We start from the raw sequence: 27,833 nt of genomic DNA, 5'->3' as shown, positions 1-27,833 counted from the left end.
CAGAGGGAGGAGAGAGACGTGGCAACACACTCACTGACACACCCACACACGCACCTGTCTCACATACAGTACATTCATGCAGGCATTACCGTCACTCTCTCTGTGGAATCGCTGGTGGCAGACAGTTTGTGCCAAGATGCCCTTTTCTGACTGGCTCCTGGTTGGCACTCTTCTGGCACTTGGAGGTAAAAGTTTAGTTCTAACTTCCTGTGATGATTGATGTAGGATTTCTGTGTGAAATGCGAGAGGCTCTTGGTTGATATAGGGTACATTAGAATTTGCCATCTGCTGTTGGTTTCCTGCCTGTTGGATAATTCATTGGAATATCTTTGAATGTAATTTGCCTGAGAATGAATCTAATGAGAATGACACTCTTATCAATGATTATGCATTCTGGCTGTTGAGAAGTCAATCTTTTGATTGCTTCTATTTTCTTGATTGAGAGAACTATTGTGTTGCACTGGGATTTTATGAAAGGTATTATTATACACGATTTGTCTGGCTGCTCTCTTCTTTCTCTACTTGCAAGAGATTCTATAATTTGTCATTTTCTCACCATTGCATTTAGTCCTCATTTGCCCCTGGCTGCCCAGACTGTAATGTCTGATTAAAATCAGTAACTGAACAACAACATTGATCTAGAAACGTGCTTACACAGCACTTTAATTGTCACTTTCCAAGGTCTCTTCCTCATTAGTTTTTTTCCCATTTCAGGAAGCTGGAATGTCATTCGTGCAGACGGTGGGTCTGAGAGGAACTGCTCTGCAATCCCTCCGGTATGATTATCTAGCCCAGATTTAGTGCTGTTATACCATGTGTCCTTGTATACCACGTCCCTTCTGGGGACTCAAATAAATGTGTAGTGAATGAGTGTCAGATCAGTCAATATGTAATCAGGTCAGACACACAGTATGCAGCCCTGTTTTTACAAATCTAAGGTTCACTCATTGGCATAATTAGCCTCCACCCATATTTAAAAAGAGACTCAGAGCAGGCGTTCTGGTTAGAATCAGGTCCTCCCTGATTTGATGAATTCATATTTATTATTAAAAAAAATGAAAAACTGATCCTAGATCAGCACATCTTTTCTGAAACGCTTTATGAATATGGGACAAGGAATCTACACTAAATATCACTCAATTCCACTGTTGTTTTACTTCACTCATTCAGTCTGGACAAATATTGGGGAACTTGAGTTTTGGATTCCAGGAAACTCTCTATTTTGAGAAATCCACCCATCGTGACTCTGACTATCACGTGAATCATGCATTCATGTCAGTAGGCGATTCACACAGATTTTAAGGTTGGAATTCAGCCCTCTGACTCTCTCTACTGTTTGTTCCAGTACCTGCCCTCCACCATGGTCAACACTACCCTACGGCTGCAGGCCTTGAGGGAGGCTATGAGTTCTGTCAATGTCTCTGCCTATATCATCCCTGGGACAGACGCTCACCTGGTAGGAGTGTGTGTATGTACGCATATGTGTGCGCATGGTGACCAAGTGTGTGTGTGTGTGTGTGTGTGTGTGTGTGTGTGTGTGTGTGTGTGTGTGTGTGTGTGTGCGTGTGTGTGTGTATGTGTTGTGTGTGGTGCTGACAACATGTGTATCTCCTACAGAGTGAGTACATCGCCCCACGTGATGCACGGATGGCTTTTATGACGGGTTTCACAGGCTCTGCAGGTAGATCTCCTAGATGTCTTTTCCTCCCTTCCTTTTTCTCCCTTCCGCTCCTAATTCTCCTCCCCTCAGTTCTAAACTACCACACTCCCTTCCTCTCCTCCTGTCTCAATTTCAGTCCTTCCCATTCATCTCACCGTTCTACTTCTCAGTTCATTTCTCACCCCCCTCCTCCTCTTCACTCCTCCTCCTCCTTATCCTCTCCTACCTCCTAGTCCCACAATCATTTCACTCCCACCCTCCTCTCCTGATACCCTCTGTTCCACTCCTCCATCTTCACCGCTTCTCCTTCCCACATCCATCAGCTCCCTGCCCCCTCCCCCACCCTCTCAGAGCCATCGATGAATGACAAATGAGCTGTGAATCAGGGAGCTTCCAAAGACCGATCAGCCTGGTCTCATAGACTAGACGTAACATAGTAAACTCAAATCCGGGACACTGAAATTAGTTTGAGATGTTACATTTGGTATGGTTACATAAGACAGGAGGTTACGTAAGGCAAAACAATTAAAAGAGGCTGGTATAACGTGAACATCTAGAAACCAAAGGTTGTCTGTTCAAATCTCATCAAGAACAACTTGAACAATTGCATGTTAGCTAACCCTTTCCCTGACCTCAACCCATTAACCCATTAACCTAACTCCTAACCTTAACCCTATCCTTAACCAGTAGCCTAACTAACATTAGCAACCTAGCTAACGTTAGCTTTAGCCACCTAGCAAACATCAGCAACGACAACTTGGAATTCGTAACATATCATATGTATTGCAAATTCGTAACAAATTGTACAAATTGCAATTCATAACATATCATACAAATTATAATTTGTAAAATATCAAATGAAATGGATGATGGACATCCACAGATGAATACAAACCATACTAAATGGAGGGAGACAGATTTAGGTACACTACGTTAAGTCTACCCTTGAGTCCAGGTTGGACAGATTGATGGGGAGATCTATTCCTGGACTATTGCACTGACATAAACGGATGATCAATGCCATTTCTGTACTAGAGCTCAGGCAGATGAATAGATCATTCCAAGCACAGTTAAAATTTCTCCCATGTGAATAAGAAAAGGTATTTTATAGTATTTTTTATTTTACATCCGGCAGATGTTCTGATTAGTCTGAGTCTGGCAGATTGCGATATACAGTGGGGCAAAAAAGTATTTAGTCAGCCACCAAATGTGCAAGTTCTCCCACTTAAGAAGATGAGAGAGGCCTGTAATTTTCATCATATATACACTTCATCTATGACAGACAAAATGAGGGAAAAAAATCGAGAAAATTACATTGTAGGATTTGTAATGAATTTATTTGCAAATTATGGCTGACTAAATACTTTTTTGCCCCACTGTATAAATAGAGGTCAACACCAGTATTACAAAGCTGTTATGATTGTGTTATGAAAATGCTTTGAATAATTTGGTACAGTTTGTGATCATTTGTACTGTTGTACGTCTCTCTGGTATGTACTTGTCATATACAGTGCCTTCGGAAAATATTTAGACCCCTTGACTTTTTCCACATTTCGTTACGTTACAGCCTTATTCTAGAACTGATTAAATTATTTTTTTCCCCTCATCAAATTACAAACAACACCCCATAATGACAAAGCTAAAACAGTAAAAAAAGCTTTAAAAAAACTGAAATATTAGATTTACATAAGTAATCAGACCCTGGCCTCCCGGGTGGCGCAGTGGTCAAGGGCGCTGTACTGCAGCGCCAGCTGTGCCATCAGAGTTCCTGGGTTCGTGCCCAGGCTCTGTCGTAACCGTCCGCGACCGGGAGGTCCGTGGGGCGACGCACAATTGGCCTAGCGTCATCCGGGTTAAGGAGGGCTTGGTCGGTGGGGATGTCCTTGTCTCATCGCGCACCAGCGACTCCTGTGGCAGGCCGGGCGCAGTGCGTGCTAACCAAGGTTGCCAGGTGCACGGTGTAACCTCCGACACATTGGTGCGGCTGGCTTCCGGGTTGGATGTGTTAAGAAGCAGTGCGGCTGGTTGGGTTGTGTATCGGAGGACGCATGACTTTCAACCTTCGTCTCTCCCGAGCCCGTACGGGAGTTGTAGCGATGAGACAAGATAGTAGCTACTACAACAATTGGATACCACGAAATTGGGGAGAAAAAGGGGTAAAAAAATATTTAAAAAAATAAAAATTAAAAAAGTAATCAAACCCTTTACTCAGTACTTTGTTGAAGCACCTTTGGCAGTTGATTACAGCATTGAGTCTTCTTAGGTACTCAGTACTTTGTTGAAGCACCTTTGGCAGTTGATTACAGCATTGAGTCTTCTTAGGTATGCCACTACAAGCTTGGCACAAGCTTGGCTTTGGGTAGTTTATCCCATTCTTCTCTGCAGATCCTCTCTAGCTCTGTCAAGTTGGATGGGGGAGTGTAGCTGCACCGCTATTTTCAGGTCTCTCCAAAGATGTTCGATCGGGTTCAAGTCCGGGCTCTGGCTGGGCCACTCAAGGACATTCAGAAACTTGTCCCGAAACCACTCCTGCGTTGTCTTGGCAGCGTGCTTAGGGTTGTTGTCCTGTTGGAAGGGGAAGCTTCACCCCAGTCTGATGTCCTGAGTGCTCTGGTGCAGGTTTTCATCAAGGATCTCTCTGTACTTTGTTTCGTTCATCTTGGCCTCGAACCTGACTAGTCTCCCAGTCCCTGCCACTGAAAAAAATCCCACAGCATAATGCTGCCACCACCATAATTCACCGTAGGGATGGTGCCAGGTTTCCTCCAGATGTGACGCTTGGCATTCATGCAAAATAGTTCAATCTTGGTTTCATCAGACCAGAGAATCTTGTTTCTCATGGTCTGAGAGTCTTTAGGTGCCTTTTGCCAAACTCCAAGCCTGCTGTCATGTGCCTTTTACTGAGGAGTGTCTTCCGTCTGGCCACTCTACCATAAAGGCCTGATTGGTGGGGTGCTGCAGAGATTATTGTCCTTCTGGAAGGTTCTCCCGTCTCCACAGAGGAACTCTGGAGCTCTGTCAGACTGACCATCGGGTTCTTGGTCACCTCCCAAGGCCCTTCTCCCCCGATTGCTCAGTTTGTCCGGGTGGCTAGCTCTAGGAGGAGAGTGGTAGAGTGGTGGTTTCAAACTTCTTCAATTTAAGAATGATGGAGGCCACTGTGTTCTTGGGGACCTTCAATGCTGCAGAAATGTTTTAGTATCCTTCCCCAGATTTGTGCCTTGACATAATCCAGTCTCAGAGCTCTACAGACAATTCCTTCGACCTCATGGCTTGGTTTTTGCTCTGACATGCACTGTCAACTGTGGGACCTTATATAGACAGGTGTGTGCCTTTCCAAATCATGTCCAATCAACTGAATCACCAGTCAAGTTGTAGAAACATCTCAAGGATGACAAATGGAAACAGGATGCACCTGAGCTCAATTTCGAGGTTCATAGCAAAGGGTCTGAATACTTATGTAAATACTGTAAGGTATTCTGTTTTTGAGGATTTAATCAATTTGAAAACGTTTCTAAAATAGGGAGTGTGATAGGGACTTGGAGATTAGTCAAGATTCAGGGAAAGTTGAACGTAGCAAAGTACAGAGAGATCCTTGATCCAGAGCACTCAGGACCTCAGACTGGGGCAAAGTTTCACTTTCCAACAGGACAATGACAATAAGCACATAGCCAAGACAATGCAGAAGTGGCTTCGGGACAAGTCTCTGAATGTCCTTGAGTGGCCCAGCCAGGGGACAGAGCTTGAGAGGATCTGCAGAGAAGAATGGGAGAAACTCCCCAAATACAGGTGTGCCAAGCTTGTAGCATCAAATCCAAGAAGACTCGAGGCTGTAATCGCTGCCAAAGGTGATTCAACAAAGTACTGAGTAAAGGGTCTGAATACTTATGTAAATGTGATATTTCCGTTTGGTTTTTTATACATTTGCAAACATTTCTGAAAACCTGTTTTCGCTTTGTCATTATGGGGTATTGTGTAGATGGTTAAGAAAATATATATATTTCATCCATTTTAGAACAAGGCTGTAAGTTAACAAAATGTTGAAAAAGTCAAGGGGTCTCAATACTTTGCGAATGCACTGTAAGTTGCCTATGCATAAAAGAGTACCATAACTCTGACATGGCCACACATCATTGAAACTGAATACAACCCTCCATGATGTGTAATGTAACCCTCCCTCCCCAGGTACAGCAGTGGTGACCCTGAACAAGGCGGTCCTCTGGACAGACAGTCGCTACTGGGTCCAGGCTGAACGTCAAATGGACTGCAATTGGGAGCTGGAGAAAGATGGTAAGATGATTTGATGTGATTCATTAACCAATGCCAATGGAGACAGCTCGTCTTACTGGGGTCCGGACACATAACCAACAATACATTACAGACAAACGTCTTTACAATTTACATACGTTTAAAAACATGAACATGTCCTTTGTGTGTGTCGTTTGTGTGCATGAGACTGTATTGCAAAAAGAAGAGACTAGAGCTGCAGACTGTGTTGACTAGACTAGAGCTGCGGACGGTGTTGACTAGACTAGAGCTGCAGACGGTGTTGACTAGACTAGAGCTGCGGACTGTTTTGACTAGACTAGAGCTGCACACGGTGTTGACTAGACTAGAGCTGCAGACTGTGTTGACTAGACTAGAGCTGCAGACTGTGTTGACTAGACTAGAGCTGCAGACTGTGTTGACTAGACTAGAGCTGCAGACTGTGTTGACTAGCCTAGAGCTGCAGACGGTGTTGCTTTCCTGTCTGCCTGATCCTCTCATTTCAAATGCTCATCTCTATCTGATGAAACTACAAAAGGAGAAAGGAATTACAGTCACAAACACATACACAAAAAAAGTGCACAGTGATGCAAGCCATCAATGAATCAATCAAATTCATCTTATGAAGCCCTTTTTATATCACCAGCAGCACAACGTTTTTTACAGACACTGTACTCAGCCTACAACCCCAAAGAGCAAGCAATGCAAATGCAGAAGCACAGTGTCTAGGAAAAACTCCCTAGGACGCAATAACCTAGGAGAAACCTAGAAACCTAGTCTTCTTCTGGCTGTACCAGGTGGAGATTTATGGGTACATGCTGTAAGGCCAGATCTTTTTTTTCAATGCGTTCAAACGTTCATAGATGACCAGCTGGGTCAAATAATAACCATGGTGGCTGTAGGGGTGCAACAATTCAACACCTCAGGAGTCAATGTTAATTGGCTTTTCATAAACAAGCATTCAAAGTTTCAAAGTGAAAGGTGAGGAGGGGAGTTAGCAGGAAGCAGAAGCAGGTAGGAAGTGAGGGGGTTGGGCAGCAGGTCTGGGATAAGGTGGCGCAAGGGCAAGGGTATTGTCAAATATAAGTCTGAACAAAAACATAAATTCAACATGTAAAGTGCTGGTCCCTGTGTTTCATGACCTGAAATAAAAGATCCCAGAAATGTTCCATACACACAAAAAGCTTATTTCTCCCAAATGTCGTTCACATTTTTTTTGGAGCATTTTGTCCTTTGTCAAGGTAATCCATCCACCTGAAAGGTGTGGCATATCAAGAAGCTGACTTAACAGTATGGTCATTACACAGGTTCACCTTGTGCTGGGGACAATAAAAAAACACTCTAAAATGTGCAGTTTTGTCACAACACAATGCCACAGATGTCTCAAGTTGTGAGGGAACGTGCAATATACATGCTGACTGCAGGAACGTAAACCAGAGCTGTTGCCAGATAATTTAACATGAATTTCTCTACCATAAGTCGCCTCCAACGTTGTTGGAGGGGGAAAAACTAATTATGATTGGTTGCGCCCCTGCCCAGTCATGCAAAATCCATAGATTATGGCCTAATGAACTTATTTCAATTGACTGTTTCCTTATATGAACTGTAACTCAGCAACAAATTTGAAATTGTTGCATGTTGTGTTCTTTTTTGTTCAGTGTATTATTATAATAGAGCTATGATAGAGGTAACCTTAAACAAACACATTGTCAAGGCCCCAAATGTCAAACATGAATTTATGTAATCTGAACAAATGAAACTGTCTCGGCAAGAAAGATGACTGTTGTGACAATGTTTACTCAAGCAAATGTTTGGTCTGTCTCATTGTTGCTTCTGCTCCACAGTGTCCATCAGCAGTATAGCTGACTGGCTGATTCGGGAGGTTTCGGACACTGATAACATTGGCTTTGACCCCTTCCTCTTCTCTATCCGTAAGGCAGTCCATAAAGATCCATGTCATACTTGACAGACTATGGCACTTTGGTTTAGCAAATAAGTATTCATGTACTATGAAATATATGGCACTATATATGCCACTTAGCAGATGCTTTGATCCAAAGTACAGTAAATGCATACAGTATATGCTGTGTATGCGATCCCTGCAGGATGTACCATTGTATAATGGTTGTCTTTTCCAACCCCATAGAAACCTATGAGTCCTACAGCTACAACCTAGTTCCAGCCAAGCTAATGCTGAAGTCCATCCCTGACAACCTGGTGGACAGAGTGTGGACAGACAGACCCCTCATCCCTCCTGATAACCTCATCCGCCTGCCCGACAGAGTCGTAGGTGTGTGGGTGCCACTGTCTATCCTTGTGTGTGTGTGTGTGTGAGTGTGTGCGTGTGATGAGTGTGTGAGTGTGTGCGTGTGTGAGTGAGTGAGCGAGTAAGTTACTCTTATCTCTGGGCTGATGAATAGATAAATACCGGCAAACAGTGCAGAAAGCCATAGGCTCACAAACTGTCATAAACATCCCCTTTAACTGCTTATGGCTGGTAATCATTGCCGATTATTACTCTGTGGAAGGGGCGGAAATGAATGGGGTTGTTTCCATTAGTCTTGTCTCTGTGTGTTTCCCCTGATAATAAACACTTATAGTCAGTGCCTGACTTGGTTCAGAGCTGTCCTGAATGTGTACCAGCAAATCTAATTGTTGGGGAATTGGGTACCAGCTCCTCTATTTCAAACAAAGTAACCTATCCCTGTCCCAGATTCACATACTGAAGCAAAACATGTTGATCAAATTGGAATGAAGACAAGATCTTCATTGAGTAGGGGAGTGGGCATTCATTTACTGATCCCCACTCTGTTCTACTTTATTTGACGCTAGTCTGTGGGTCTGAGAGTGACAGTAGGCTGTCCTGGGTGTGCAGGCTTTTGTTCAAGCCCTGGTATAACCACATTGTAGGCTAAACATCATCTGCTCAATGGGACCTTGATATGCAGACTTGAGTGTTTCGGGGCTGTAATCATAAGCCAAGCCTGCACACCCAGGTGCTCTCCCGATGGAGGGTTGACCACATGTTGACATCATGTGACTAACTGTGCAGTTCTATGTGGGGGGGCTAAGTGCCTTTATCAAGGGAACAATGCCAGGAGGTGGTAAGTCTACACTGGATCAGACACAGCAGCTTCCCCATGTCAATAATGCTTACTTTTGCATGTAGGCTATGATAATAGTCATGGAAATTTGGTTAAAATGGCGAAGTCATGGAAAATGTGTTTAAACCATTAACAGTGAATAATCAGAGAGCTTTATAGCATAATGTCATCGGTGAATTTTGGTAATCATAGTCTAATGGACCGACTTGGAAAAAGACAGCTACTGCACTTATTCCATCCCAAGTCATGCACTGCTGAGAATTCTGTTTTTACCTTGTTTTCTATTATCTTGATTAGACAGCAGTAGTGATGTGTGAGTAAAATCACTGGGGGAAGCCAAACCAGGGGGGGAAAAAGCCATATCACAACCTATGTGTTGTGGTAATTGCGTTGTTTGCTCTATAACCTGGTAGTTCGTATGCCTTGCAACCGTGATATACTGTATAGGCCTAAGGCTGAGAGAATAAGAAGACATTGGCAGAATAAATTCAACCACACCTTTGTTTCATCACTAAACTGGAGAGCAACGTCTGTCTGAAGTCCACAAAGCGTATTGCATGTAACAGACAGTTACATGACCTACAGCATGGTCAAGCAAGTTATTGTTTCCAACATTGTTGGACCACTAAACAGCTGTTGATTTAGAACCATGGAGAGTTACAAAGAAAACAGGAGCTGCCTCCACTTTTACATCACCATTTCAACTTCAACATTTCAACATCATCAAATCACGTATGCTTAGTCTAATAGAGTGACAACTAAAATATACCAAAAACAATTTAGTCCAATCAACGTCAGCTAAATATGATGTGGCTGTCCATGGTTCTGATTTCTCTGTGTGTGTTGCGTGCAAGTAGAAAAAACATGTTGACTCACTCACCCTACTTGTAGAGAAACGCAAATGCCATCCTCCTCTCTTTCATGTTGCCGAAACGGTCTCTCACTCTGTCATACAGTACACGCTTTTATTTTTTGTTGTCCTAGGGTATCTGGCTAAAATGCTTGCTCGCTAGCCTAACTTCCTTTCATGGGCAACGTTAGCTAGTTAGCATTAGCCTTCTACATTTAAATTTTAGCCATTTAGCAGACACTCGTATCCAGAGCTACATATTCAACTTCCATCCTCCAGGGGCACGTTATGTGAATATATGGTTGGATCAGAATCACCGTTATAATCATTGGCCAGTACGGAGAATTAAAGGTTAAAAATGTTTGTATTTTAGTAAGTAAAACCACAAGTCCAAATCCCTATCTCCATCTATTGCTAATTTAGGAAAGGGCCTATTTTAGTTAGCTAGCTAGCCAGTTTACTTTAGCTCAACGCTGATAGGCTATTCTTTTATACTTTTTTTAATCAAGGAAGCCAAAAGCTCGCTGGCTTCCCGTGCATTCAATGCTACAGGCAGCAACAACGTCATAATCTTTTTGACCAGACAGAATCAGATAGATGACCTACAAATACAGAAAAAGAGAGGCACTATTTCACTAGCTCGGATGCTTTCCCCGTTGAGATAGATTCAGCCTCTTCAAAATCGAAGGAAAATCATAAAACACAGAGAGACGAAAGATAAAAAAATATTGGTCACTTTGCTGGGGAAACCTGGCTTCCCTTGGCATCCACGAATACACTCCACTGTTAGACAGTAAGTAAATGGAGGGATCATAAAACAAAATGCCCTTTATGGTGACCCAGAGTCTGATTGTGTTTTCTCATCTGGCGCCGACACACACCCGTTTGACAGAGAGGACCTGGCAGATGAAAGTGGAACACATACGGACTCAGATGACAGACAATCCTTACAAGCCCACAGCGGTCCTGCTCTCTGCTCTTGATGAGACTGCCTGTAAGAACGCCACGCCTGGACACTCATTCATATCCATTAACTTAACACTTCATTACTTGAAGTCCTCATCGAAGTCTTCTTATCTGCTCTGTTCCAGGGCTGTTTAATCTGCGCGGTAGTGATGTCCCCTACAACCCCTTCTTCTACTCCTATACACTGCTGACCTTGAATGAGATCTGGTGAGTCTGAAGTCCCAGTCCACACTGCTTTGCAGTGCTCAAACGTGCCCCTTTGTGCGCCATAAAAGTTGCTCATTCATTTTTTTCTCTCCCTCTCAGGTTGTTTGTACACAAAGACAGAGTGACAGAAGACTTGAAGTTATACCTGAACTCCACTTGTTTCCCCCTGGCCCACTGTGTGCAGTTGTTAGAATATGAACAGGTGCGGGTAATGCTGAAGAACTACATGGCCACATCTGGTGTGAAGGTGTGGATTGGAACAGAGTACACCAACTATGCCCTGTACGAGCTCATCACTCCAGAGGTGAGGACAGGGGTCGGGATATTAACCTATTATTAAACTCCTCACTGGTTGGGAATGGTCCATTGAATGTGTGGTATATTTATTTAGCACACCTCCCTACACTTTACTGGGGCGGCAGGGTAGCCTAGTGGTTAGAGCATTGGACTAGTAACCCAAAGGTTTCAAGTTCAAATCCCCGAGCTGATAAGGTACAAATCTGTTAACCCACTGTTCCTAGGCTGTCATTGAAAATAAGAATTTGTTCTTAACTGACTTGCCTAGTTAAATCAATTTTAAATAAATAAAAAACTGTGGAAGAAAGTTGTTGTTGTGTCACATTTCATGTACATGAGTAGGAACTGACAGTATTAAAACCATATCGCTCTACCCCTTTGTTTTAGGAGAAGTTACTGACCAGTGCCTACTCTCCGGTGCTGACCACTAAAGCGGTGAAGGACGAGACAGAGCAGCGCATCCTGAGAGATGCTCATGTATGTGACACGCACTATTCAAAATCCTATTTTTCCTAACCCGAACCCTTAACCCAAAACCTTAACCACAAATCCTAAACCTAACCCTTAAGCCTAAAATAGCATTTTAACAAATTCAAGACATGAAAAAAGTCCTGACTTTTCAAAACTATTCTTGTTTTCCTACCTTGTCAGGACGTTATGGTCCTGGTAAGGAAGAAGAAGAAGAAGAACAGACAGACAGACAGACTGACAGACAGACAGACAGAGCTGGAGACTCAAGACACCCTATTCCCTCTCTTTATTGAGTTGTGCTCTTGTTAAGCCATAAAGTCTCACAACAGCGACGCTGGTGGCTCCAATAGCTCTTCAGATGTGTTATCAGTTCATCTTGACAAGCCTGTCACACCCTGACCATAGTTTGCTTTGTATGTTTCTATGTTTTGGTTGGTCAGGGTGTGATCTGAGTGGGCATTCTATGTTGGATGTCTTGTTTGTCTATTTCTATGTCTGGCCTGATATGGTTCTCAATCAGAGGCAGGTGTTAGTCATTGTCTCTGATTGGGAACCATATTTAGGTAGCCTGGGTTTCACTGTGTGTTTGTGGGTGATTGTTCTTGTCTCTGTGTTTTGCACCAGATAGGGCTGTTTTTGGGTTTCCACGGTTATTGTTTTGTAGTGTTTGTGTTTCTCTTTTTTGTTATTAAACACCACGCTGCATTTTGGTCCGCCTCTACTTCACCACAGGAGAACCGTTACAAAGCCATACTTTTCCATATTGGGATTGTTATATTGGAGGCAAGATTGCATACATTAGCATTACATTACATTAGCATTGCTTTCAATACCCTTCATGGTATATCCTGTCTAAGATTCTGTCTTCTATCCATCACCATTAAAGTCAGCTTTTATGATTGGCACCAATAAAGCCCTTAAATGTATGGTTCTTATACGGGTGTGTTATTATAAATTCTTCCATTCCTGCCGTCATGGCTGTCAGCTAATGGGGATCCAGATAAAGATCCAGATCTGAGCGCGGCAGTAAGATATGACAGACTGTTGTCATGGCATTCACATTTAACATGGGCCAAAATGTCAATGTGGTTGGATGAATTATGACTCTGGATGGACGTTGTCCTTTGAATCAGATCTAGTAATCAGCTTACAGACCCTAACCTCAACCCTTACACACCCTTACCTAAAACATTACACACCCTAACCTCAACCATTACACACCCTAACCTCAACCATTACACACCCTAACCTCAACCATTACACACCCTAACCTCAAACATTACACACCCTAACCTCAAACATTACACACCCTAACCTCAACCCTTACACACCCTTACCTCAAACATTACACACCCTAACCTCAACCATTACACACCCTAACCTCAACCATTACACACCCTAACCTCAACCATTACACACCCTAACCTCAACCATTACACACCCTAACCTCAACCCTTACACACCCTTACCTAAAACATTACACACCCTAACCTCAACCATTACACACCCTAACCTCAACCATTACACACCCTAACCTCAACCATTACACACCCTAACCTCAACCATTACACACCCTAACCTAAACCATTACACACCCTAGCCTCAAACATTACACACCCTAACCTCAACCATTACACACCCTAACCTCAACCATTACACACCCTAACTTAAACCATTACACACCCTAACCTCAACCATTACACACCCTAACTTAAACCATTACAAATCCTAACCTCCACCAGCTTGAAAATCCTAACCTCAACCACTGTGGGAAAAAACGGAATGCTGATCTGAGATCAGGGGCCGTATGTATCAAATATCTCAGAATAGGAGTTCTGACTTAGAATCAGTATTATCTTTTAGATCACAATTAATAAGATTACATGAATCTGATCCTAGATCAGCAGTCCTACTTTGAGACTCTTGAAACATACAGCCCCAGAGTTCAAGGGTAACGTCATCCTACTTCTCAGTTGTAATAGGAGAATACCTCGTGTGGTCTGATTGTCCTCCCTTGCTCTCCGTAGGTGAGGGATGCCGTGGCAGTCATACAGCTACTGATGTGGCTGGAAAAAGTTGTACCAGAGGGGAAAGAGACAGAGATGACAGCAGCACATTACGTCAATGAGTGTCGCAGGTGGGGAGAAGACACACACACACACACATGCATGTATGCACACAAACGCAAGCACACACACACTTAATCGCTAACACTATCTTTGACACTTGACAGCAAGCAGAAGGACAGCAGGGGGCCAAGCTTTGAAACCATATCTGCCAGTGGGCCCAATGCTGCTCTGGCCCACTATAGGTATCTAGAGCTTTCCTTTTCCACCTTGTCTCCTAATGGTTTTTGCTTAGTATCTGTCTCACAGTACCACTAACTATTGTTTTGTCACAAACATTGTATTATAGCCCTTCTAATGCAACTAGCAGAAAGCTTACTGTTGATGAGATGTACCTGGTGGACTCTGGTGGCCAGTATCTGTGAGTAGAGAAGCGTATTCACTATAGCTGAGAATGTAGTTATCACCATAGAATTACAAATAACACATTAGATTAGTAATTTAATAGGATCTCCATGGTAAATATTTGCAGTTTATTCTTCAGTTATTATCCACATTGATTCAAATGTGAGCCATGACTTGTTCTTCTTGTGACCATAGAGATGGGACCACTGACATCACACGAACTGTTCACTGGGGGATCCCCACTGACATGCAGAAGGTACAGGTGGCCCTATGGGGCTAAGTAGCTTTATATATACCAGGGATGGGCAACTTTGATAGGGGTGGGGGCCACAAAAAATCTGAACTCATCACGAGGGGCCGGAGTGGCTTGTGGGTCTGCGTACCCACATCCATACCCGCAGTCTGAGCCGGCCCTATTGTGCTACCTCCGTCAAATGAATATGTAGATATATACCTTTATACCTGATATGTAACTTTATGTCGCCTATAGTTATTTCACGTCTATTCTCATCATTTCAAACCAATTCTCTGATCTACACCGTTCTCTCACTCCAAAGGAGGCCTTCACTCGTGTGCTCATGGGAAATATTGAAATCTCTCGGACCATCTTCCCCTCGGGGACAAAAGGTGAGTGCAATGCAGTGTACAACTGCACAGAAGCAGATGCTCATTCACGTCACACTGTCAGAGGCTACTACTGGTGGACATGTAAAAGCACACGTGCAATGTCCTATACAACCACAAGAGGGAACTATTTTTTCACTAGTCCATTAGCAAGGTGATTTTTGTGCTTATTTTACACAAAGTACATTGTGTCTGTTTGAGGCCCTGTTTGAATAATAGTTTGAAAATACATCTTTCCTTCTTTGAGATCACTGATCTGACATGACTGAAAGGTATATTACAAGCATTTCGCTACACCCGCAATAACATCTGCTAAACACGTGAATGTGACCAATACAATTTGATTTGATGAGGGAATCTTTACTTTCCCGCTTGTGTTAAATCAGCGATTACTTCAAGAGAGGAAGGAAAAATACATGTTTTAAAGTGTGTCAACAAGAAGTGGTTGTAAAAGGTTTGGAGGATGTTTGACACCAGGGCACGTTAACGCTTTTGTTTATCAACAGGTGTAAACATGGAGATGCTGGGGCGCCGGGCATTGTGGGAAGTGGGCCTGAACTACGGCCACGGGACGGGTCACGGCGTGGGAAACTACTTTGGTGTCCATGAATGTACAATTGCTTTACTTATTGTTCATTTTCAATCTTTAGTATCGTTTTATAATACTGATATTCAGAGTTGTTTTAATTTCATTGTAGCAATCACACTGTATTATTTTCTCTTTTTTAATTTTTTTATTCTCAATGCTAAAAGAAATCCTTGAATCCACTATTGAAAATAACGGAAGGAAATTAATGTAGCTGGTACAGTATGTAACCATATATTTTTGGATTTGACTCATCTCAATTCCGTCACAGGGCCTGTTGGCTTTCAGGGCAATAACATTCCATTCCGGGAAGGCATGTTCACGTCTATAGGTAAGATCTCACCAAGTCAAATTTGTTTCCTTATCTCCAATTAACATCTTGAGGTTTGTCACAAGGTTCATTTAGATTTTTTTAGATGCCTTTTTGACTTGAATGAATAGGAAGAGAATGGAGACCTTTATTTCATGAGCAGGTTGTATCTCTTCCAGAACCAGGATATTACAAGGAAAATGACTTTGGGATCCGTATTGAAGATGTTGTCGTCATCGTGCCAGCTCACACAAAGGTAGATAAACTATTGAACTACAGCGTTTTTATTTAACATGTGGAAATATCAGATAAGTGTGGGTAAATATGAATAACATTTAACAATGATGGGGAAGTATTAAAGCTGTGGAAAGATTCTAGCTATCCATAATATGACGTCAATTGTCATATGTAAAATGTCTGACAACTACGGTGCATTTGCAAAGTTTTCAAACCCCTTGACTTTCTCCAAATTTGGTTAAGTTACAGCCTAAAATGGATTACATTTTAAAAAATCCTAATCTACACACAATACCCCATAATGACAAAGCGAAAGCATTTTTTTTTGCACATTTATTAAAAATTAAAAACAGAAATAACTTATTTACATAAGTATTCAGAACCTTTGCTATGAGACTCGAAATTGAGCTCAGTTGCATCCTGTTTCCATTTATCATCCTTGAGATGTTTCTATGACTTTATTGGAGTCCACCTGTGGTAAATTCAATTGATTGCACATGATTTGGAAAGGCCCACACCTGTCTATATAAGGTCCCACAGTTGACAGTGCATGTCAGAGCAAAAACTAAGCCACGAGGTCGAAGGAATTGTTCGTAGAGCTCCGAGACAGGATTATGTCAAGGCACAAATCTGGGGAAGGATACCAAAAGATTTCTGCAGCATTGAAGGTCCCCAAGAACACAGTGGCCTCCATCATTCATACATGGAAGAAGTTTGGAATCACCAAGACACTTCCTAGAGCTGGCCGCCCGGCCAAACTGAGCAATCGGGGGAGAATGGCATTGGTCAGGAAGGTGACCAAGAACCCGATGGTCACTCTGACAGAGCTCCAGAGTTCCTCTGTGGAGATGGTCAACCATCTTTGTAGCACTCCACCGATCAGGCATTTATGGTAGAGTGGCCAGACGGAAGCCACTCCTCAGTAAAAAGCACATGAGAGCCAACTTGGAGTTTGCCAAAAGTCAACTAAAGACCATGAGACACAAGAAGCTCTGGTCTGGTGAAACCAAGATTGAACTCTTTGGCCTGAATGCCAAGCGTCACGTCTGGAGGAAACCTGGCACCATCCCTACGGTGAAGGATAGTAGTGGCAGCATCATGCTGTGGGGATGTTTTTCAGTGATAGGGACTGGGATACTAGTCAGGATCTTGGGAATGATGAATGGAGCAAAGTACAGAGAGAGCCTTGATCCAGAGCACTCAGGACCTCAGACTGGGGCAAAGGTTCACCTTCCAAACGACCATAAGCACATAGCCAAGATAATGCAGATGTGGCTTCGGGACAAGTCTCTGAATGTCCTTGAGTGGCCCAGCCAGGGGACAGAGTTTGAGAGGATCTGCAGAGAAGAATGGGAGAAACTCCCCAAGTACAGGTGTGCCAAGCTTGTAGAGTCAAACCCAAGAAGAATCGATGCTGTAATTGCTGCCAAAGGTGCTTCAACAACGTACTAAGTAAAGGGTCTGAATACTTATGTAAATGTGATATTTCAGTTTTTGAATAAGGGATGTCAAAGGTTGTGTTCCAGGCTGACTTCATGCATTGTATCAACCAATAGTTGTGTGCCACGTCATGCAGTCCGACATCAGATGACTATATTAAATGCTGATACGTTAAACACATTTGTATTTATAAGCGATCCCCATTAGCTGCTGCCGCTACTCTTCCTGGGGTCCAAACACATTAAGGCACTTACATCACAAAGTGCAATAGTTGTGACATCTGGCATGTTTCTGCAATGTAGTCCGCTAGGAATGTGTCCAAAGGCTGACAATCGTCGACTTTCTGCCCTTTGTGTATTTTTTTCTCCTGCAGTATGGCCATAATTACTTGACCTTTGAGACCGTATCATTAGTCCCGTATGACAGGAAGCTGATTGACACCTCTCTCATGAGCCCTCAACAGGTGAGAAACACACGATGTGTTGACACTTAACTTGTACGCTCTGTCATGAGGCCTTACTTGCTGTAATGACAGCAGATATCATAGAGTAAACACACAATGAGCAGTCATGATAAAACATCCTCACCGCCATCGCAGCTAGTGCCAGCTCAATTAACAACTGAACTAAGACTGACATGATGCCCATCATTCAATTACATATTTAATGTAATTTAATTTCCTTCATTAATTTCCTTTATTATATTTGTTATTTATTATATAAAATCCCACTTTGTAAAATGACAAAAAGGGGTCAGTGGAGACTGCGTTTTTGGAATTACTACGTGTGTATTTTGATATGATCTCTGTTATGCACGTTAGGTCATTATTATGACTGCATTATAGTATGACTGAAGGTTCAAAAACGTTGAACGGTTCAATTCTCTGGGACATCTAGTATGATAGCATGAGGTAAATACACATTCGACTGACAGGTTGAGGTGTATTCATGCTGACAGTGTGGGTTTCCTCTGAAAATCCCCCTCATAGTTTACAGGCAGCTTCCAAGACCTGCAAGTTTTGTTTTGTTTTTTGAAACCACGTATGACGTTTATCAGCAGTGAAATTACTAACTATCCGAGGTCTTAGAGAAAACAAAGCCAGCACTTTCATTTTGTACATGTAGCCTGATCTGTAATCTATTCGTGTTTATGTTCAGCCGTGCTACTTTTTAAAAAATTGTATCTTGTATGTTGGTCATTTTAGAAGCAGCGCTCATATATTATTGCAGTTTGAATAAAGTACACCTGTCGCTCAAAGTGAATCTCACACTACTTCTGTACACACACATAGGACTACCGTAAAAGCCAAAACGAGTCACATATGACCTGCAGTACCAGTCAAAAGTTTGGACACACCTACTCATTCAAGGGTTTTTCTTTATTTGGACTATTGCAGGTACTATTTAATGAAGCTGCCAGTTGAGGACTTGTGAGGTGTCTGTTTCTCAAACTAGACACTCTAATGTACTTGTCCTCTTGCTCAGTTGTGCACTGGGGCCTCCCTCTCCTCTTTCTATTCTGATTAGAGCCAGTTTGTGTTGTCCTGTGAAGGGAGTAGTACACAGCGTTGTACGAGATCTGCAGATTCTTGGCAATTTCTGGCATGGAATAGCCTTAATTTCTCAGAACAAGAATAGACTGATGAGTTTCAGAAGAAAGTTATTTGTTTCTGGCCATTTTGAGCATGTTATCGAACCCACAAATGCTGATGCTCCAGATACTCAACTAGTCTAAAGAAGGTCAGTTTTATTGCTTCTTTCATCAGAACAACAGTTTTCAGCTTTGCTAACATAATTGCAAAAGGGTTTTCTAATGATCAATTAGCCTTTTAAAATGATAAACTTGGATTAGCTGACACAATGTGCCATTGGAACACTAGAGTGACAGTTGCTGATAATGGGCCTCTGTACACCTATGTAGATATTCCATTAAAAAATCTGCCATTTCCAGCTAGTCATTTACAACATGAACAATGTATTTCTGTATTTCTGTATTTCTGATCAATTTGATGTTATTTAAATGGTCAAAAAATTGCTTTTCTTTCCAACACAGGGACATTTTTAAGTGACCCCAAACTTTTGAACGCTAGTGTATGTGGGAACTCTGTTGGAAAACTGTTAGAAAAGCATTCCAGGTGACTAATTCATGAAGCTGGTTGAGAGAATGCCAAGAGTGTGCAAAACTGCCATCAAGGCATAGGGTGACTACTTTGAAGAAACTAAAATATAAAATATATTTTGATTTGTTTAACACTTTTTGGTTACTACTTACTACATGATTCCATATGTTTTATGTAATAGTTTTGATGTCTTCGCTATTATTCTACAATGTAGAAAATAGTAAAAAATAAAGAAATTAGAAAGAAATTGGCCTGCCATATAGAAGGCTTTTGTCTATTTGAGTTGGTCAGTCCGTGTTGGTAATCCTGACTAACACGGCTTTTTTTAAAAATGTATTGTGTAGTGGAGCTGCATAAGTGTTACTCTCCACTTTCTGGAGGATCGAGTTTTGAAATCAGTAGAATTAGAGTATGATAGCTAAAGAGATGGAGAAAACAACTGTCTCTGGATTACATCTTCGAACTAAGGGCAACCGTGGCATGGCATCCGTGACAGGGAAACATGTCCGTCATGCATGATGATGCATAGTCTACATTTTCAGATATTACTCATTTCTAATTTTGACAGAAAGTGGTTTCATTTCAAGCTAAAGAGTACTGTTAGCTAGCTAAGTAACGTTATACACATTACGTGTATGACGTTATTATTTGTATCCCAGGACCGTTTGCTTTGCTAGTTAGAGCCTAATGTTAGCTAGCTATTGTGATCACTGCATCCAATGGGTACGGATACAGCTTTAGAACAAAGTTTTACAGTATTAGTAAAAATATGATCAATACATGTGGATGATCTTGTTCCTGGTAGGTTGATTAATAACCTGAACAAGATTATAGGCACGGGTTACAGGGAGAAGCTTCTTCTTGAGTGGACAGCTTGATGAAAACCAGTCAATATTCAGGTCCCCAAGAAATTAGACCTCTGTTTACATCACACTACATTATCAAGCATTTCCCACATTATTTAGATACTGCCTGTTAGCACATGGTGTCCTATAGCAACACCCCAAAATAAAATACTTTAGATGTGCCAGGTGAACCTGCAACCTCAACACTTCAATAACACTTGACATAAAATCTTCTCTAAGCATTTAGGGCTCCCGAATGGTGCAGCGGTCTAAGGCACTACATCTTAGTGCTAGAGGCATCACTACAGACCCTGATTAGATCCCGGGCTGTAACACAACCAGCCGGGATCGGGAGTCACATGAAGCGGCGCACAATTGGCCCAGAGTTGTTTGGGTTAGGGGAAGGTTTGGCTGGGGTAGGCAGGCATTGTAAAATAAGAATTTGTTCTTAACTGACTTGCCTATGTAACGGATGTGAAATGAAGTTATACTGTTACACCTAGTTAAATGAAGGTTAATAAATTACATGGATATGTCTCTGAATTGACTAACCTTCATCTCTTAAAGTAATGATGGACTGTCGTTTCTCTTTGCTTATTTGAGCACAATATGGATTTGGTCATTTACCAAATAGGGCTATCACCCCTAACTTGTCACAACACAACTGATTGGCTCAAATGCATGAAGAAGGAAAGAAATTCCACAAATTAACTATTAACAAGGCACACCTGTTAATTTAAATGCATTCCAGGTGACTACCTCATTGTAACGATGTGCGCTGAGCATCAGGAAGCAAGTTCAGGGAGTGAGTGTTTTAATAAACATAACATAAGAAACATGAACAACGCACAGACATAACACATAAATAATAATGCCTGGGGAAGGAACCAAAGGGAGTGACATATACAGTGGGGCAAAAAAGTATTTAGTCAGCCACCAATTGCGCAAGTTCTCCCACTTAAAAAGATGAGAGAGGCCTGTAATTTTCATCATAGGTACACTTCAACTATGACAGACAAAATGAGGGGGAAAAAATCCAGAAAATCACATTGTAGGATTTTTTATGAATTTATTTGCAAATTATGGTGGAAAATAAGTATTTGTTCAATAACAAAAGTTTCTCAATACTTTGTTGTATACCCTTTGTTGGCAATGACAGAGGTCAAACGTTTTCTGTAAGTCTTCACAAGGTTTTCACACACTGTTGCTGGTATTTTGGCCCATTCCTCCATGCAGATCTCCTCTAGAGCAGTGATGTTTTGGGGCTGTTGCTGGGCAACACGGACTTTCAACTCCCTCCAAAGATTTTCTATGGGGTTGAGATCTGGAGACTGGCTAGGCCACTCCAGGACCTTGAAATGCTTCTTACGAAGCCAGTCCTTCGTTGCCCGGGCGGTGTTTTTGGGATCATTGTCATGCTGAAAGACCCAGCTACTGTTCATCTTTAATGCCCTTGCTGATGGTAGGCTTTGTTACTTTGGTCCCAGCTCTCTGCAGGTCATTCACTAGGTCCCCCCGTGTGGTTCTGGGATTTTTGCTCACCGTTCTTGTGATCATTTTGGGTGAGATCTTGCGTGGAGCCCCAGATCGAGGGAGATTATCAGTGGCCTTGTATGTCTTCCATTTCCTGCTAATTGCTCCCACAGTTGATTTCTTCAAAACAAGCTGCTTACCTATTGCAGATTCAGTCTTCCCAGCCTGGTGCAGGTCTACAATTTTGTTTCTGGTGTCCTTTGACAGCTCTTTGGTCTTGGCCATAGTGGAGTTTGGAGTGTGACTGTTTGAGGTTGTGGACAGGTGTCTTTTATACTGATAACAAGTTCAAACAGGTGCCATTAATACAGGTAACGAGTGGAGGACAGAGGAGCCTCTTAAACAATAAGTTACAGGTCTGTGAGAGCCAGAAATCTTGCTTGTTTGTAGATGACCAAATACTTATTTTCCACCATAATTTTCAAATAAATTCATAAAAAATCCTACAATGTGATTTTCTGGATTTTTTTCTCATTTTGTCTGTCATAGTTGAAGTGTACCTATGATGAAAATTATAGGCCTCTCTCATCTTTTTAAGTGGGAGAACTTGCACAATTGGTGGCTGACTAAATATTTTTTTGCCCCACTGTATAGGGAAGGTAATCAAGGAGGTGATGGAGTCCAGGTAAGCCTGAAGACGCTCTGATGTGGGTAACGATGGTGACAGGTGTGCGCCATAACGAGCATAGTGACCTAGAAACCAGAGAGGGTGCACACGTGACACTCATGAAGCTGGTTGAGATAAGGCCAAGAGTGTTTAAAGCTGTCATCAAGACAAAGGGTTGCTACTTTGAGTAATCTCAAATATAAAATATTTTTTGATTTGTTTAACACTTCTTTTGGTTACTACATGATTCCATATGTGTTGTTTCATAGTTTTGATGTCTTCACTATTATTATACAATGTAGGAAATAGTAAAAAATAAAGAAAAACCCTTGAATGAGTAGGCGTGTCCAAGCTTTTGACTGGCACTGTATACAGCAACACCTCACCCATAAGCATTCCTGTCTCTTCTATAGGTGTTATCCTTGCATTGCTACTGCTCTGTCATCAAATGAATTATCTAGTGAGTCCTAGAAATGGCTAATATATGAATTTTATCTTATGTTAGCAAGTTATTGATTTCACTAACCTTAATTCTAAGGCTACTTATATTAATATGGGCTATTTTCAGCACTTTCCTGGATAACTTATCAGGGATAGACATGGAAAAGAGCAAATCAAGCAAGATAAATATATATATACTGTATATATTTACACACATACATTGATTGTCAGTGTCAGTTGGCATGTCAGTGGCTGTAGGTGACGTTTAAGATGAGGGAGAACGATTATTTTTTTATGAGCATGGCCTTATTTCTACTACAGCATATTGAATGACTGTCATTCATATTCCATTCACCCAGCTCAATGTAACATCAATAGGTTTAGGCTACTACCTGATACTCTCATTTTCCCTGTACCCATCATGAGGTTACTACAAACTAAAAAGTTTACAACGTAGGTGCATTGGTCGAGAGAAACATTTTAGTAATCGAGGTGACAGACAGTGACACATTTAATACTGCTTTGCACACTCTTGCCTGCATCTAGCTGATCTAGGGTGTAATCATTAGTCCAGCAGTTCTAAATGAGAGTTTCTATTGGACAAATTCAGGTATGTTTATCCCCATTTCTTTCCATTTGCTTCCATTTAAGAAACATTTTTCAACAGAATCGGTGGAATGAATACACCCCTGATCACATGCAAACACAGTTAGCTTTCATAGGAGCCACATACTGTACAAACAGCGTGGACATTTGCTCATTGTAGAATTCCTTCTTGCATCTATGCACTCTGGCAATACAGTTATAAAACCAAAAGCTTACCTTGACTTGGAAGAGTTCCAGTGTTGGATAACCATAGCCATAGCAATAGCATCCCTCTTTGTTTGAGCCGGGTGTTTGAGTAGGATAAACTAGCTAGTTGCATTTGTTAGCTAAGTGAAAGTAAAACAAAAATATAATTAAATATCTCTTTTGCTTCTCCTTTATTTTTAAAGAAATGAATTTGTTCAAAACTGTTCCTCTATTGTCTTTCTCTCTCTTTGAGTCAACTACTCTCTAGATTGTATGCACTGCAGTGCTAGCTAGCTGTAGCTTATGTTTTCAGTACTAGATTCATTCTCTGATCCTTTGATTGGGTGGACGACATGTCAGTTCATGCTGCAAGAGCTCTGATAGGTTGGAGGACATCCTCCGAAAGTTGCCATAATTACTGTGTAAGTCTATGGAAGGGGGAGAGAGCCATGAGCCTCCTAGGTTTTGTATTGAAGTCAATGCACCCAGAAGATGACGGAATCGAGCTGTCCTCTGGTTACACCATGGTGCTACCCTACAGAGTACTGTTGCAGCCACTGCAGACCTTCATTACAAAACAGTGTGTTTTAATTAATTATTTGGTGACGTGAATATATTTAGTATAGTTTTATCTAAAAGGGATAACTTTTTTAATGTTTCAGTATTTTTATGAAATTCACTGAGAAGGATGGTCCGTCCTCCTCTGAGGAGCCTTCACTCGTGCATGTGGCATGTGTGAGTGCATGTGTGTCCGTGCCAGCTTACTGTGGTGTGTGGCACTGGGTTGCTGCTCATTTGTGTCTGTGCCCCAATGACCCAGTCTCCATTGTTCTCCCCTTCAGCTGCAGTGGCTGGATAATTATTACCTGACCATACGTGAGCTAATGGGGGCTGAGCTGGACAGGCAGGGCCTGACAGAGGAGAAGACATGGATGCTGAAGCACACAGTGCCTTTCCAGAGTGCCACTGCTTCTGCTGCCGTCTCCTCCCTCAGCCTGACCCTCAGCGCCTTGGCCACCACCCTCCTCCACATCCTCCTCTGAGGAGCCTCCATCCCTCACTCCACTTCTCCCGCCATCTCTCAGTCCTTCTCTCCCTTCATCTCATTGCACTCTCATCGCATCTTTTATGACTAGTATTATTGTCTTAGCTGTCAGCCTATGCAGTGCCTGTGCATAGTAAATGTATTGTTGTCGTTCAATGTTTGATTTCAATTCATGTTTGATTAGTACCTTTTAGTTTATTTCAATTTGTTTATTTCATTATTTGGTGAATATGTTCAGCTGGTTTGTTTTGTGTGTTTCGAATCAGTTTTTTAATTTGCATCCCAAAAGGGTGTCTTGGCTGTAGACAGTGTAAATTGATTTGTAATTTATTAAAAGAGGATTATTTGAAAGTTTGAGTACCATTTTGTTAACTGACCTGTTGTTCACTACTTACTTTATGTGTAGAATGATTTGAATGCATATCAAGCATACTGTACTTTTCCCTGAAGAAAAAGTTTAACCAAAACAAACTCAATATAAAACACTACATTACAAGAGGGCCACGATGACAGGGTGAGTGTTGTATTGTAATCTGTGCCTGTTAGCACTTTGTGAGGGACAGATAATTGGGGTCATCATCACATGCTGTGTTAATCAGTGTCTCTAAAAGCAGCCATTGTCACTGTCTGATATGAGTCTCACCCCCAACCCCCCCCCCCCCCCCCCCCCCCCCCCCCCCCCCCCCCCCCCCCATCCAACCATCTGAACAGCTCTTGAGGTTTGTCTAGCTTTACCACATGTGAAGAACTGGTGCCAGCGAGATGGGGGCTGTTGCTTGGCAACAGACCTATCAAGAGCTGCAAGAAGGTGTGAATGTGGCTTTTACGAAGACGTCCGCCCTGCTGCATGCTTTTATTCGACTTGCATCCCTCCCGCATAGGAAAACAAGTTTTCGTAAGAAGAGAAAGATGGCTTGGCTGTGCTGTATTGTTGTTGGTTAGATGACACTGTCCATTTAACTCTGTGTGTTTGAAATGGTTGGGTCTGTGGCTATGGCCACTGGAAAAAGAGGAACAATGCCATTATTAATTGATGTTGAAAATATGAGCTCATTGCCTCTGTGTAAGGCAAATATTTCCCTAGGACCTGAACACAGTTCTAGTAAATGTACTATATCTTAACTTTCACATTGTCCTGAAATGAAGTGTATACTGTTGTGTATACTGTACATCCTCTTGGATTGCTACTGTTTATTCTTTCAATGAAACCAGTATGTCTTATGCTGAATATTGTTAATTTATGCTTTTGTCCCTCAAACGTTTGTACAAACACGCAAAACCTCAAACTTGTTGCCAACCTTCGGAAACTAAACTAGGGCATCCTCTAGTCATGTCGTTTGCCAACCCTCCAAAATAATAGGCTACATTTAACACATATCTACTTCCTTTTATGTCCATTTCCGCATAGGCCTACTAATGCTTGTTTTGTCCAAAATACAAAAGGTAAAATGTATACGCATTTTCCTGTGGATTCTATTTCTAGTATTTTCTTTATCATCCATTAGTTGTTTTTATTGGTTGTTATTGGCTCAAAGTAAAAGTTGCCCTTGAGTTGCAGGGTCAGGGAGATGTCCCTAACCACTGAAGCAGGTATCAATATGTTCTATCCCCCTAATGGTTAAAGTTAGGATTGAGGGGCAGGGTAACCTGGTCCTAAATCAAGGACAACTTCTACCTTGAGCCAATAACAACCAAGAAAATCAACCGATGGACAGTAAAGAAAATACTAGAACTAAGAATCCACAGGGAAATGCGTGATTTGACAGACCACTCTGTATACCTTAACGAGGATCAACATGGATGTGTTTCTGGTCGGGCAGGCTGTGCGTTTCTCCTGTGACAGGGATTTACACCTGCGCATCAGCTACAGTTTCTAAATGTGTCATCTCTTGTTCGCTTTCACTTCCAGGGTTCAGGTCTGCTCTGATATAAATACTTTGGGTATTTTTGTAAAGCTGGCTCAGTGCTCGAATCCTCAACTAGCATCTCTATCAGACACAACCTCAACTAGCATCTCTATCAGACACAACCTCAACTAGCATCTCTATCAGACACAACCTCAACTAGCACCTCTATCAGACACAACCTCAACTAGCACCTCTATCAGACACAACCTCAACTAGCACCTCTATCAGACACAACCTCAACTAGCATCTCTATCAGACACAACCTCAACTAGCACCTCTATCAGACACAACCTCAACTAGCACCTCTATCAGACAACCTCAACGAGCACCTCTATCAGACACAACCTTAACTAGCACCTCTATCAGACAGAAATCACTATAAAAGGTGGAACTCATCTTCTTCTGGCCAGCAGTTCGTATGACTGGCATGACTAGTAACAGTGCCCAACAACAACAAGTGAATAGCACTTTGAAAACTCGAATGATGAGCACTCATAGCAGATAGGATGTGGAGGAGTGAATGCCAAAAGGGATGGCAGCTTTCAAGCCAGGGTTGGGTTTTACTCCCGCCCAGTACTATTTTTCAGTATGTTAGGGTTAAGAGGAAGAAAACCTCCACTACTCCTTTTACATGCAAAATATGATTCATTTCTCGCACTCTGGTGGATCTGCCTTCTTTTTCGCAAGAGGTAAATATAGACAGAATGAGGGAGGAATGAACTTGTTTAACCCATTCATAGACACTACTGCCCGTCGGTGCCTTTTGAGTGTATTCTGGGGAGTTTTGTGAAGAGCCCCGATGCTTGTTCTGAACGTTAAAACGCATCACTTGCGGTAATATTTTGGAAACATAAGGAACGTATCTTTTATATATGTCAGAAATAATTTTCAGAAAATAAATGGTTAAATTACTACACACCTTTAGGGATTGAACTTGTTTTTATAATAAGGGATACATGGAGAAAATCAGACCTGTATGAAATTAAAATGAATGGCCCTCCCTTCAGCAAAATATATTTGACCTAAATCCACCCTGAATGCTTGAGAAAAAAAGA

At 41.9% G+C, this 27,833-nt stretch overlaps 1 protein-coding gene across 2 annotated transcripts; it reads left to right on the top strand.

Annotated features, from left to right (window-relative positions):
• Positions 1-25,222, top strand: xpnpep2 (X-prolyl aminopeptidase (aminopeptidase P) 2, membrane-bound). Of its 2 annotated transcripts, XM_036969940.1 has the most exons (22): positions 1-185; positions 715-776; positions 1,346-1,456; positions 1,618-1,681; positions 5,846-5,950; positions 7,771-7,857; positions 8,073-8,216; positions 10,773-10,874; positions 10,972-11,053; positions 11,153-11,357; positions 11,738-11,827; positions 13,849-13,958; positions 14,055-14,132; positions 14,237-14,308; positions 14,488-14,548; positions 14,850-14,919; positions 15,423-15,527; positions 15,774-15,833; positions 15,992-16,068; positions 17,863-17,952; positions 22,581-22,611; positions 24,669-24,797. In XM_036969940.1, exons 1-21 carry the CDS (start codon positions 77-79, stop codon positions 22,587-22,589), a joined length of 1,893 nt encoding a protein of 630 aa, XP_036825835.1. In that variant the 5' UTR covers positions 1-76; the 3' UTR covers positions 22,590-22,611; positions 24,669-24,797. The 2 variants fall into 2 exon arrangements, with proteins under 2 accessions (XP_036825835.1, XP_021439861.1); XM_021584186.2 differs by lacking the exon at positions 22,581-22,611 and having other exon boundaries at positions 2-185; positions 24,669-25,222.
• Positions 25,223-27,833: the final 2,611 nt, after the last annotated feature.

Source organism: Oncorhynchus mykiss, chromosome 31 (assembly GCF_013265735.2).
Source record: "Oncorhynchus mykiss isolate Arlee chromosome 31, USDA_OmykA_1.1, whole genome shotgun sequence".
NCBI lineage: Eukaryota > Metazoa > Chordata > Actinopteri > Salmoniformes > Salmonidae > Oncorhynchus > Oncorhynchus mykiss.
Note: the sequence above shows the minus strand (reverse complement) of the source record. Positions and strands in the feature narration are given on the sequence as shown.